The 14,304-nt window shown below is 32.2% G+C and overlaps 1 protein-coding gene across 2 annotated transcripts; it reads left to right on the top strand.

Annotated features, from left to right (window-relative positions):
• The first annotated feature begins 11,171 nt into the window (after positions 1-11,171).
• Positions 11,172-12,382, top strand: LOC100780570 (uncharacterized). Of its 2 annotated transcripts, XM_003519094.4 has the most exons (4): positions 11,172-11,394; positions 11,517-11,654; positions 11,739-11,814; positions 12,144-12,382. In XM_003519094.4, exons 1-4 carry the CDS (start codon positions 11,311-11,313, stop codon positions 12,149-12,151), a joined length of 306 nt encoding a protein of 101 aa, XP_003519142.1. In that variant the 5' UTR covers positions 11,172-11,310; the 3' UTR covers positions 12,152-12,382. The 2 variants fall into 2 exon arrangements, with proteins under 2 accessions (XP_003519142.1, XP_006575308.1); XM_006575245.3 differs by having other exon boundaries at positions 11,267-11,394; positions 11,739-12,382.
• The last annotated feature ends 1,922 nt before the right edge of the window (positions 12,383-14,304 follow it).

The following is a 14,304-nucleotide window of genomic DNA, read 5'->3' as shown; positions in this document are numbered from 1 at the left end:
TTTTCACTAAAATTTATTAAAAATTAAAAAATTATAAAAAAAAAGCATCCATAAATATGATAGGAACAAACTAGTACAAAGTTTTGTCATTTCTAATTAATCTAATTAAAAAAGGATATGTAGAAAAATTATGTTAGAAAATGCATTCTTAACATTTCTCTTTCCACTTATTCTTTCTTTTCCACCACATGAACGCTTACATAATTGAGAATACTAATGAATTTGCATATAGAAAGTGGATGGCGGTAGAGTGGGTTCTTTCTTTTCCACCACACAAACGCTTACAAAATTGAGAATACTAATGAATTTGCATATAGAAGGTGAATGGTGATAGAGTGGGTTGTGTGAGTGGTTAAGTGATCCTTGCTTTCTTGGTGATGGTTCAAGATCTTCATACGGAAAAAATAGTATTGTTGATTATATATGATGGTCATAAATGGAGAAACGACTGAGTGTGTCATTTGGGTGCTCAGGATGGAACTGCGTCACAATCATAATACACATATGACCCCTTCTCTCTTTGAAATGTCTATTGACTTTCTCTGCTCCTTTGGAATATCTTTTCTTCTTATTTTTTTAAAGGAACTTATTATTTGATAGCCAAGGCTATGGTGGACAAGTCATTTAATGATTCACGGTGAACAAATTTTATTGATCGTTGGATTCATCTAATTTATATAGTTACAACTTACACTACCAACATTAGATTTATTTCTCATCATCTCAACAACCTTTAGACCTCCATTTGTTGTGTTTTTATTATTCTTTCCTTGACACCGTTTTCTCTTCATCTCCCAACAGCGCCATTGTCTCTATTGCAAAAAAATATTGATACCTCAGCTCTAAAATGCTAAATTAAGGCTATTCCAAGATCAAGAAGTGATACATATGGCTGAAAGTACATTCAACATACTAATCATCAACACAACAACAACCAAAGAAAAATGTAAAAAAAAAAAACAAAAAACCAAAAGTTGGAGAATTCATTCATAGCTTATTGATTAAAAAAGAGTACTTTCATTGCTTACTCATCTTTCAACATAAATGAATGTTTCAAATTGAACCCTTAGCAACCAAAATCAAGGCTCAAAACCAAACCCAAAACGAATTTATGAAAAAAAATAAACTTTTACAATGGCATTTCAGCAAGAGTTTAATGAACCAACAAAGCAAACACCATTAATCATTTCATCATTCTCATCCATCGCGGATGGAAACCTTGTCTCAACGACACCGTTTTTGCCGTTGTCGTTTACCCTTCGCACGACCAAAAGCCACCAAAGACTCCTCCGTATTTACTGTTAACATCAAAATATGAGTAATATTATCAATTACAATTAACTATAACAATATTAGCAAGTAATTCGTAACTCATTTATCATAAGATAATTTGTAATAAAAAAATAGTTGATAATTTATAACTAATTTGTAACTAATTATTTTTATATTTTTTTATTAAAGACTAAAAGGTAATTAAAATACAAATTATAGGAACTAAAAAGACAACTTTCAAATTATAGGGATTAGAATAGAATTAAAATATAAATGATAAGGACTAAAAAAACTATTTTTAAATTATAAAAACTAAAAAAGAATTAAAATATAAATTATAAGAACTAAAAAAATTATTTTCAAACTATAAAAACTAAAAAAGTATGAATGGTGAAATTATAGGACCAAATGAATAATTTTACCCAAAAAAATATCTTATTGAAAAACCTTGTTGTCGTAGTTGTAAAATAAAATGTTTAATTAATTCGTTATTTTTGGTGACTTGAAGATTTTAGCCCATCTATACTCTATACATAAGCATAACTAGCTCTGTGTTATCCTTGGATTGTAGCAGGTCAAAAACATTAAAACAAGGCAGCATTTGTGATGATATTTTCCTTCTCATTCATTTTTTTTAGTCTTTCAAATTCTAATTTAAACCTGAATTTCATCATTTTACTAATTCTTACTCTCATTAATATCCTCGCCTCTCAGCCCATTCACTTTTATTTTAAGCTCACCCCATTACTTAAAAATTTTTTTTTTTTTATTATTATGTAAGTCGATCCATCAGTCCTTATAAAATAAAATAAAATGGATTTAAAAAAATAATAAAAGTCAACCTATTCCTCCCTTATTTTGCAGCTAGTGGGAAACGGAAGAGTCAACCCACTATACTACCATTACATCAGAGCATTCAAAATATGGAGTATGAATAGACATTGAACAATCTTTTATGTCAGCAATAAAATGCAACTTACATTACTTTTGGCTTTATTATTTGTTTTCCGTTTAAAATCATCGACTACCATTATCATATCCACTAATTCATCTCTGGAAGTCCCCGTTAAGTCAACTTATAGAATTATCCATGGCGTCAACTTGCTTACATAATTAATAACTCACTGCACTAAAAAAAAAATCCCTTACACCCCCATTGACAAATTGCTTCATTCGTCTATTGTGCACCACTTAATTCACTTTGGCCTTCAATTGGGATCCAAGCATCGAGTCTTTGACATGTTTGATTGCTGTACCAATATGGCAGACATGCCCTCTATGGAAGAAAACAAACCCTTTTTGAGAAATGCATGTTGAATTGGTGGAGGACTAGCTAGAGAGATCTGGGTACAATGTACTACAAAATAAAATATTATAAGCCAATTATTCACAACGTACGGCGACGCCTCATCTCTTACATACACCATAAATAATAATAAAGAAATTATATGAAAAAGCATATATTCAGTGTTTCGAGAATTAGTCATCAGCTTTGGTGAACTATGTCTTAGCGGGACGAAGCCTGAGAAAACTCTGGTGAAAACCCACAATAATACTGACGTGCAAATTAGGTTAAAAAAAAAATTATATTATAAATAGAGAAAAGATAGAAATATGAAATAAAATATTTATTGCCACAGACAAAGATAAAAAAATAATTATAAATAAAATTTATTTAGAATATATTGCCATGAAATTATTTGCCTTTGCAAAGATGTCTTCCACTAAACATAGGGTCTAATGTCTTCCAACACCTCCCAGCTAATTAACTTTGCTCTATTTATAAAAGTTGTGAATCAAACCACACCCTTCCCACTTTTGCTTAAGAGGGGAGAGCCCTTACTGTTTATGTCAACTAAACATGGTATTACTATTCAATTATAGACTATTATGTGTGATGAGATTATTATTTACCATATGTAGTAATGATTTAAAAGTCATATTTAGTGTTATTTTTAATTAATTAACAATATAAAAAATTTAGTGAAAAAGTAAGAAAATTAAACTCATAAATAAGATTGAAAATTAGTCCATGCACTGGCTAACAATTTAAAGATTATTATATTTTCATTCAATCATAAATAAATATATATAATAAAATTTGTTAACTTCTAAATAAATATCTAAAAAGTTAAAGTGTAATTTTTTTATACTAACGTGTGTGTATATATAAATATATGAAATTTTAAACTCATTATTACTCATAAGTAATTATGTTCGTATAGTATAAGGTTTTTTATACTAAGATTTTTTATGCCCATATAGTGATTATGTTCGTACACTGTCCTGATCACTCACACAATCATACTAGATTTGCTAAAATAATGTGATATTGCAGTTTCTTAATTCTTTGCGTGACATAGTGCATTGATATGTTGTTTATTATGGAGTGGTCGGGCCGGATGGGATGGTTCTTTAATGGGTTTATAGCCACATATTAATCACAGTGGATGGAGAGGGCTGAATGCAAATTCCACACAAGAATGAAGAGACAGAAAAGTTCTAAATGTGTGTTACGAAGTCAACTCCCACTTTCCAATTTGAATTTAAAAAAAAGTTCATATTTTAAGAGACAAATATGAGTTGTAATGATTGTAATATACTTCTTTGAATTAATAAATGTTGGACATTTTAGTGTAATTGATCTCTTTATTATGTTAAAATAAGAGTGCATGCTTGTTTTAATGTAATAACGATATGCTCGGTTTAGGCAAATTTTGGAAGTTACATGAAAGTTACTAAAACTTCCATCAACGGTTGGAAGTTACATGGAAGTTACTAAAACTTCCATCAACGGCAATTTTTAAAAAGAAATAACTTCCATCAACCACCAAAAACCACATTTTCTTTGATCATAAATAATCATTCTGGTTCAGAAAGCATAACGGGTGAAAAAACATACAAGACCAAAACAAAACTCTTGAATTATAATCTTCTGATTTTATCCGATTGAACAATTTTGGTTGAACCCTGAAATTTGATTCAATCTGAAAGTGTTATACACGACTTCAGATTTATCCAGTATCATCTCAATTTTCAAATTAACCAACAAAAGATTGAATCAAATCTTTCGAGATGACGAACGATAGTTCGAAGATGACAAGCAAGTTTGCGAAGTTGGACAAGTTTAAAGGGCAGGATTTCAGAAGATGGCAGAAGAAGATGCATTTTCTCTTGACAACATTGAATGTGGTGTATGTGCTGAGTACACCGATGCCGGTGTATATGAAAGACGAAACTCTGGATCAAACAAGGAAGCGTTCGAAATGGGAGAACGACGATTACATTCGTCGTGGACACATTCTGAACGATATGTCTGACTCTCTCTTTGATATTTATCAAAATGTTGAGTCTGCTAAGGAATTATGGAACTCTCTTGAATCCAAGTATATGGCAGAAGATGCCTCAAGTAACAAATTCTTAGTTAGTAATTTCTTTAATTACAAAATGATTGATTTGAGGCCTGTTATGGAACAATATAATGAACTGCTGTGGATTTTGGGTCAGTTTACTCAACATGATTTGAAAATGGATGAATCCATTGCAGTTTCATCTATAATTGATAAACTGCCTTCTTCTTGGAAAGACTTCAAGCATAACTTGAAACATAAGAAGGAAGAGTTGACTCTGGTTCAACTCGGTAGTCATTTCATGATTGAGGAGTCGCTGAGGGCTCAGGAAATTGACAAAGTCAATGATAAAAACGTAGCAGGTTCCTCTTCCGTTAATATGGTAGAGGAAAGTGGAACAATTAAGCAAAATTACAATGCTAAAGGTAACAAACGAAAATTTCAAGGAAATAAGAACAAAGGTCCAAACAAACAAACAAAATTGTCATGTTGGAAGTGTGGGAAACCTGGTCATTTAAAGAGGGATTGTCGGGTGTTCAAAGGAAAGAACAAGGCTGGTCCAAGTGGGTCTAATGATCCTGAAAAGCAACAAGGTCAGATTGTAGTGAATAATTTTAATTCGAATACGAATTCAAATTATGTATCACTAATATCTGATGCATTCTATGTGCAGGATGATGATGTCGCTTGGTGGTTTGATTCGGGAGCAACAAGCCATGTGTGCAAAGATCGTCGTTGGTTCAAGGAATTTAGACCAATCGATGATGACTCTATTGTGAAGATGGGCAATGTTGCAACTGAACCAATCCTAGGATTAGGTTGTGTGAATTTAGTTTTTACTTCCGGAAAAAGTTTGTATTTGGATAATGTCTTATTTGTACCTGGTATTCGTAAGAATTTATTGTCTGGTATGGTTTTAAATAATTGTGGTTTCAAGCAAGTACTTGAAAGTGACAAGTACATCTTGTCAAGACATGGTTCGTTTGTTGGATTTGGTTATCGTTGTAATGAAATGTTTAAATTAAACATTGATGTTCCTTTTGTTCATGAATCTGTTTGTATGGCCTCATGTAGTTCTATAACTAATATGACAAAATCAGAAATTTGACATGCTAGATTAGGACATGTTCATTACAAAAGATTAAAAGATATGTCAAAAACAAGTATGATTCCTCCTTTTGATATGAACATTGAAAAATGCAAAACTTACATGTTGACCAAGATCACTAGGAAACCTTTTAAGGATGTTAAAAGTGAGACTAAAGTCTTAGACCTTATTCATAGTGATTTGTGTGATTTGCATGCTACTCCATCATTAGGTCATAAAAAATATCTTGTTACTTTTATTGATGATGCATCAAGGTATTGTTATGTATATTTATTAAATACAAAAGATGAAGCTCTTGATAAATTTAAAATTTATAAGAAAGAGGTAGAACTTCATCAAAATGGGCTAATCAAAACTCTTCGTACGGATAGGGGAGGTGAGTATTATGATCCGGTTTATTTTCAATCTACTGGAATAATACATCAAACTACAGCTCCCTATACACCACAACAGAATGGTGTAGCCAAAAGGAAGAATAGAACCTTGAAAGAAATAATGAATTCCATGTTATCCTATTCGGGTTTAAGTGAAGGATTTTGGGGTGAGGCTATGTTGACAGCCTGTTACTTGTTTAACCGAATTCCTAACAAAAGGAATAAGGTTACCCCATATGAACTTTGGCACAAAAAGACACCAAATTTGAGTTATCTCAAAATTTGGGGATGTAGGGCTGTAGTCAGGCTTACAGAACCTAAAAGGAAAACCATAGGTGAAAAAGGTATAGATTGCATATTTATTGGATATGCTGAACATTCTAAAGCATATAGATTCTATGTGCTAGAATCTAATGATTCTGTTGCTATGAACTCGGTTATAGAGTCACGGGATGCTATCTTTGATGAACAAAGGTTTACATCTATACCTAGGCCAAAGGACATGAATTCCATGTTGAAAGTCTCAGTTAATATTGAGGATATACCTTTAACTAGTACTGAAACTAGAAAGAGTACGAGAGTAAGAAAGGCTAAGTCATTTGGTGATGACTTTCAACTCTATTTGGTTGAAGGGTCAAGGAATGATATTGAATTTCAATATCAATATTGCCTTAATGTTGAGGAAGACCCAAAGACTTTTAGTGAAGCAATGGCTTCAAGGGATGTTGTATTCTGAAAAGAAGCAATCCAAAGTGAGATGGATTCCATCATGCAAAATAATACCTGGAAATTGGTTGACTTACCTCCTGGATGTAAGCCATTAGGATGTAAGATGATCTTTAGGAGAAAGATGAAAGTGGATGGTATTGTTGACAAGTACAAAGCCAGATTGGTTATCCAAGGCTTTAGACAAAATGAGGGTATTGATTTTTTCGATACATATGCTCCTGTTGCTAGGATATCCACTATTAGACTGTTGTTAGCACTTGCTGTTATCCACAATCTGGTGATTCACCAAATGGATGTGAAAACTGCATTCTTAAATGGTGAATTGGATGAAGAGATATACATGAAACAACCTGAAGGGTTTGTTATGCCAGGAAATGAAAATAAGGTGTGTAAACTGATGAAATCTCTTTATGGCTTGAAACAAGGGCCTAAACAATGACATCAAAAATTTGATGAGGATGTGTTGTCTAGTGGTTTTGTTCTAAACCAAGCAGATAAATGTCTATACAGCAAGTTTGATACTCATGGCAAAGGAGTTATCATTTGTCTGTATGTAGACGACATGTTGATCTTTGGTACCGACCAAGATCAAGTTGATGAAACTAAGACATTTTTGTCTTCTATGTTTGATATGAAAGATATGGGGGAGGCGGATGTGATCTTAGGAATAAAGATCAAACGTGGAAACAATGGCATTTCCATCTCTCAATCACATTATATTGAGAAGATATTGGAGAAATTTAATTTTAAAGATTGTTCTCCGGTAAGTACTCCCATTGATCCTAACCTGAAGCTATTACCTAATAAAGGTGTAGCAGTGTCTCAACTTGAATACTCAAGGGCGATAGGATCACTCATGTATGCAATGATTAGTACTAGGCCTGATATAGCTTATGCTGTTGCTAAACTTAGTAGGTTTACAAGTAATCCCAGTTCTCATCATTGGCAAGCTATGAATAGAGTATTCAAGTACTTAAAGGGAACCATTGACTATGGTTTGACATATACTGGATTTCCTTTGGTTATTGAAGGTTACTCTGATGCAAGTTGGATAACCAATATGGAAGATTATTCATCCACAAGTGGTTGGGTATTCCTCCTTGGAGGAGGTGCTATCTCTTGGGCATCCAAGAAACAGACCTGCATTACAAATTCAACAATGGAATCTGAATTTGTAGCTTCAACAACATATGGTAAAGAAGCTGAGTGGCTAAGAAATCTGATCTATGAGATTCCATTGTGGCCCAAACCTATACCTCCCATGTCTATCAGGTGCGATAGTCAGGCTACTTTGGCTAAGGCATATAGTCAAGTGTATAATGGGAAGTATAGACACTTGGGTGTTAGACACAACATGGTTCGGGAGTTAATCATGCATGGTGTGATATCAGTGGAGTTTGTGAGAACTCAGCATAATTTGGCCGATCATTTAACCAAAGGGTTAAGTAGAGATCTCGTGAAAAGGTCGGCTGTGAGATTAGGATTAAAGTCAATCTGAAATCTCTTATGTTAAGATACCCAATTCCCATCTAATATGACATTAGGTGCTGAATTCAATGTGGAAAGCTTAACATGTAGAGATTGGAACACATCATCGAAAGTATCCCAAAAGGTATGTGTTCGGTTCTGTAAGTTAAGGAGGTTGGAGTATAACTCCTCAATGGTTCTTTTGAAAAATTGCATTTGCAAGTGCAAGAAAGAAAAGAACTACCTATATAAGCATGAAGTTTAGCCGCTTCAAGAAGCTGGGACTTGGCTTTGATATGCTTATGAAGGATAGGGACACAGGCTAGTAAACTAGTGTCGAGCAAGAGTAATGTTATAAACTATTGTGCAGATTATCTTCATGTATTCATTATGAATAAAAAGGGTTCAATCCTTAGTGACACCCTGATATTCAAATATTTGAAACGTGTAATTTGCTAAGATGAAATTCAATCGTCACGATATTTCATCTATGCAGTAGTTTGTGGTATGTTATGACTTTGGTGATTTGATCGGTAATTACACTAAAATGGGGAGGTTTGTTGGACATTTTAGTGTAATTGATCTCTTTATTATGTTAAAATAAGAGTGCACGCTTGTTTTAATGTAATAACGAGATGCTCGGTTTAGACAAATTTTGGAAGTTACATGGAAGTTACTAAAACTTCCATCAACGACAATTTTTAAAAAGAAATAACTTCCATCAACCGCCAAAAACCACCTTTTCTTTGATCATAAATAATCATTCTGGTTCAGAAAGCATAACGGGTGACAAAACATATAAGACCAAAACAAAACTCTTGAATTATAATCTTCTGATTTTATCCGATTGAACAATTTTGGTTGAACCCTGAAATTTGATTTAATCTGAAAGTGTTATACACGACTTCAGATTTATCCAGTATCATCTCAATTTTCAAATTAACCAACAATAAATACTATGCCAATCTCAAATATAACAAAAAAAAATCACATTAATTAAAAAAATTAATTAACTACATTTAATTGTAATAATTTTAAATAAAAAGTAATTCTTTTTTTCAACTTACCCTTTATTAGAATTTAGGAGTAAATAAGAATGGACAGATAATCAATTTTATTAACAATTTAGTCCCTATATTATGAAAATGATCAATTTAATTTATAATTGTGTAAATTTACTGACAATTTAATTCTATCGTCAAGTTTCATTTGTTAACGTTAAGTACCTATGTAACATGTGAAAGACATGTCAAATTCACATGATAGAAGTGACCTCCATGTGCTGGGCCAAGCATGTGTAGATCAAATTGTCAATTCATGTGTGAACGTTTTTATCCTTTAAGTTGCCACAAAATTGATCATTCATTTATCCTCTTTCTTTTTTACCTTTTTGTAGGAGATAGAGGTTGAATTGTGGTTGTTAAGCATGATTTGCTTCTTCGTGCCCTTGCATTGTTAGTGGCCAATGGTGATGACATGGTGGAAGACAGTGACACTTGATTTCTGGGTGTTGTTAGAACATGATTTCTCCTTATGCGGTGAAGACGAAAGAAAACTTCATAAGGTAAAGTTTTTTTTTTGGGTGTTTTCCCTTCCATGTGTGAATGATGATGAACAAGTGTGATAGTGAGGATGTTGTTGATGGTGTGTTTGATATAGTGACAATTTACCCAATAAACAATATTAAAAAATTAGTTCAAGTTACAACCTACTAACAAAAATACATAATAAATAAAAAATAAAAAATTAACAATAAAAAGCTATCCCATGTTATGTACGAATGTGTCGAGAGGTGTTTTCATTGAAGTCTACCTCAGAATCGGCAAATGGTCGAATATTTAAATCAAATGAAAATTGATCTAGCGGGATAATTAAGAATAATGTTGAGATCAATAACGAAATTTTCTTTTGCATTGATATTTAAATCTAGCAATATAGGATGCATTTCATTAGTATTTTGAAGTTGAAGGTTGGGCAAATTGTGCATTCAAATCTATATCAAGTAATGAAATACTATGTTTTGAAGCCATCTTGGTAAAGATGTGACTTTCAATTAAAGAAGCTAAATATACAGTGGAACTATTGGGCAGATTGAAAGCTTCAGGGAAGCACAAATATCTTCAAATAAAATTTTGACAGAAATGTTTTAGAGTCAATTCCAATTTTGTTCTATGAGAGTAAATTTCAATCCCAATTTAGATGCAACAATTAGGTTCCGATTAAAATTTTGGCGGTCATTTTTTTTTCCAATTAATTAGATAAAGTGAAAAGGGTTCATAAGTTTGTATAAAAATTTGTTATTATCAATGAAAATTATATGTAATGAGAATAAATGAATAGAAGTACTATTTAATTAGAGAAGAAAGAGTATATTAAAAAAATACTAATTTTTTTTATAAAATTTAATAAATTAATTATTTTTCTTAATATTTATGTAACAATTTTAAACGACTTATATTTTATAGATGGGATGGAGTATTATCTTGATTTTTGTGTCCAAAGTTTATGAAAATTAAACATTATTAAGAAGATGATCAAAATATTAATATTTTAGTTATTTTAAATATATATATTAGGTTATTTTTTATTTATATGAATGAAGTATAAAATAATTTTTTATTAATATAAAATTTGATAGATAGATTTCCATAGAACGATGACGGCTACTTGCGACAGTGGCAGCATCCTTCCAGGAACAATGGAGGCACGAACACATTTCTGGGAATGGGTGAGTGAGACTGAGAGTGATGGGAAGTGAGGATGGGTGGGGTGGGGAGGGGAAAGGTTTAAGGGCAGTTTAGAGAATTTGAATCTTTTTAGAAAAGGTTTGGGTGAACTTAGTATATAGGGAAGTGAGAATAGGAAGACCCCATAAAGTTTTGGGCTAAAAATGTTTTCTCTGAACGGTAAAGCCCAGACCAGCCCAGTTTTGGTTTGTCCATACATGCTGTGATTGCAACTTGCAACGCAGGTTTTAGTCTATTCTCTAATCTCTCGCTTCACAATTCACATGGCTCTGGAAGCTTACGCAGCAGCAAACCCTGACAAAATCCACACAGATGTCCTCACCAAAGCTAGGGATTCTTGTTACAAGGTCTCTCTCTGTTCTCCTTTTAATGCAAATATTTTTTCTGTGTGATTTATGCCTTTCTCTCTCTCTCTCTCTCTCTCTCTTTTTTCTTCATATGTTGAATTGTTTTATGTTTGTTGAACTAGGCTCGTGATGCGTTCTATGCCTGCCTGGAGAAGGAATCGGACAAGAAGCCCACAGAGATTGCATCTGTGGGTTTGTTATACCCATTAGAATGCAAAGAGTGCAGGAATGAATATGTCAAACAGTGCCGATCTTCTTGGGTAACATAACCCCTTCTTCAATTTCGATTTTGTGTTGGTAAAAATTTATGCTTTTCTTAATTGGGTGTGTTAATATTGTTCCAGGTGAAACATTTCGATAGGCAATACTGCCAGAACAAGAGGGTTCAGAGACTTTTGGATGACAAAGGGTCCCGGAGAGGTCCGTTGACGCTCCCACAGCCTTACACTTTCAAACCCATTGCTTGAATTTTATCAATAATTCCATGTAGAAATAGTAGTAATAATGGGTCACAATGCTGATTCCCCTTATAGCTTAAGCATGACTCTTTGCTGTACATTCTCTATGTGTTGTCTACTTTGAGTTCTTACTAGTTACTATTTCATGTTGTGTTGAATGATTTTCCATTTATTTTTAATATCACACTGCAATTAGAATAAATATCTGTCTCTAGGAAGTTACAAGTTGTGGTGCCATGTGCACTTGAGTGGAGAATACCCTCATTAGGTTGAGTTTATTCATGTTGGCAGGGGTGTAAACTATAAGGATCTTCTTGGCCCCTGTTGAAGATGGGAGATCACATCATGGTATTTCTTTGGGTGGATGTGAATGTGAAGTACTTATCTATAAGTCAGTTGCTAAAAGAAGTTCTATAATGCTTTTTTCTTGTTTTCCAGTATTTTCAGTTCTTGTGGGATGTTCTAGCTCTTGGTTTTGACTATTCGTAATGTAATTGTACACGCTTTGACAATTTTATAGTTCCCTCCAATTGGCATTGTTTGTGTTGTAAAAGATTGTAGCAACTGAGTACTGAACATGTTTGGTATCTACGCATTAGTCAGAACTCAAAGGAATATATGAAATGGCCCACATGGTTTAGTTTTTTTAGCAGCATAGTTCAAAGTCACTTCTTGCTTTAACTAACATACACTTTAAATGGTAAATGGTGGCCCTAAGGCTGTGTTTGTTTTGAAGGATGAAAATAATATACAAGAAAAATTTTGTACTTTACTTAAAAAATTTATCTTCTACTTCCATCTTCTTTATTTCCATCCTCTAAACCAAACACACCCTAAGGAACCTTTTGTACAGGTGGTTCATATGCATTAGCTTTGTGTGTTATTTTGGTTTTGATCAAAATGCTAGTTAGTATTTAATAAAAAGGAGGCAATCTTGAAGTTAAAAATAATAATATATGGATTAATTAGTTTCAGGATTTCCAGTCTTGCATTTTCATCTCTCCTTTCTTCATAATTTCTGTTTATAAAAATATCATGTATGACAAAAATGATCAGCCCACATCGTTAAGATGAATATATGGTCTTACAAGAAAGATGGAATTTGTAACTACTATATATGAGAAAAGATTGATATAACACCTATTGAGAAAAAGATGACAAAAAATGATTAAAGTATAAAGAAGGCTACAAGAGATGTCAATTAGAAGAGTAGGCTGTATGATTTTTAGTCCTTTGAAAAGGATAAGAGGATAACTAAAAATGACATTGAAAGACATTGTTGAGAGATCTCAGGCTAAATAATATTCTTGAAACTTTAACCTTCTCAAATAATGTCATATGATCCATGTGTGTGACCTTATATGGTGTTATAAGATGTATGTGATCTTATATAGTGTGATTAGGCTCTGATGTTCTTAGGTTGAAAAAATATTTGTGATTGAGAATGACATTTTAAAATTAGGTTCACAAGAATTGATACTTTTTTAATGGTGAAAATATATTATTTTGGTGTAAAAAGTAGTACACTAACATAAAATCATATATAATCAAGGTGGGTAAATTTTTAAATTAAAATTAAATGATCATATACTATAAGGAAGAAAATCAAGAATGGAAGACTAAATAATAATGCATAAGTAATCCTTTGCAAATTAACATCAAGCTTATTTGAATAAATACTTTCGTTGGAAAAAATTTATAAAATAAAAAATTGAAACAAAAGGTTAAAACTAGTTCTTTGTCACCCATTTGCACAGTTTTAGATCGGCTATCCACCGTATCATTCTCATTAGTTTGCATTAGTCTGCCTAATAGGTTAAATGGATGACACATCTGGCTGGTTCACTGGTTTTCATTAATTCAACATGATTAGAACTAAGGTCACTTGACCAGTACTACTAAATACTTTTTAACTTTTAAAATGAATATCAATGTTAAATTTAGAGAGCTTGTTGGTTTACAGAATTTTGTAAGAGGACTGAAATTTTCCAAACAATACTCAATTTGCGAACTTGCGATGTAACTAACAGTTGGGAATGAGCAAAGTGTATCATTAAATATGTTCGTAAGGCTAAGCCTGGGCTTGGGCTTGGGCTTGGGCTTGATTTAGTCATTTTGAAATGGCAACGAGAGGTCCGATAAAATTTCATATAAATGCAACTCAAGTTTCACACAAGACACAATGTATACTTGTATTGGCTATTTTGGTGGATATCTCCAACTAGAATTTTTATATTTTTTTTATAATGTTTGTTGTTAATTTATTAGTTTTTTTGTTAATACGAGGTATTTGAACCCATAATTTTTTCTCTTCAATTATCAAGTCAACCTTATAATTTGATGTAGATTCGAATAATATTTTTATTTTTATATAAAAGTTAAACAAATAAATAATAATTGAACACTTATATAAGTATAAAAAAAACAATTATATATGAACTGTTAATATTAT

This window comes from Glycine max, chromosome 2 (genome assembly GCF_000004515.6).
Source record: "Glycine max cultivar Williams 82 chromosome 2, Glycine_max_v4.0, whole genome shotgun sequence".
NCBI classification, from domain to species: domain Eukaryota; kingdom Viridiplantae; phylum Streptophyta; class Magnoliopsida; order Fabales; family Fabaceae; genus Glycine; species Glycine max.
The sequence above is the reverse complement of the archived record's forward strand: the minus strand, read 5'-3'. Positions and strand labels throughout refer to the sequence as shown.

What these genes read in the sequence shown, in the direction of transcription:
- LOC100780570 (XM_006575245.3), top strand. Translation starts at nt 11,311, where the DNA reads ATGGCTCTGGAAGCTTACGCAGCAGCAAACCCTGACAAAATCCACACA. An exon ending in CTAGGGATTCTTGTTACAAG is followed by an intron (nt 11,395 to 11,516) that starts GTCTCTCTCTGT and finishes TTGTTGAACTAG; the next exon opens with GCTCGTGATGCGTTCTATGC. An exon ending in AACAGTGCCGATCTTCTTGG is followed by an intron (nt 11,655 to 11,738) that starts GTAACATAACCC and finishes ATATTGTTCCAG; the next exon opens with GTGAAACATTTCGATAGGCA.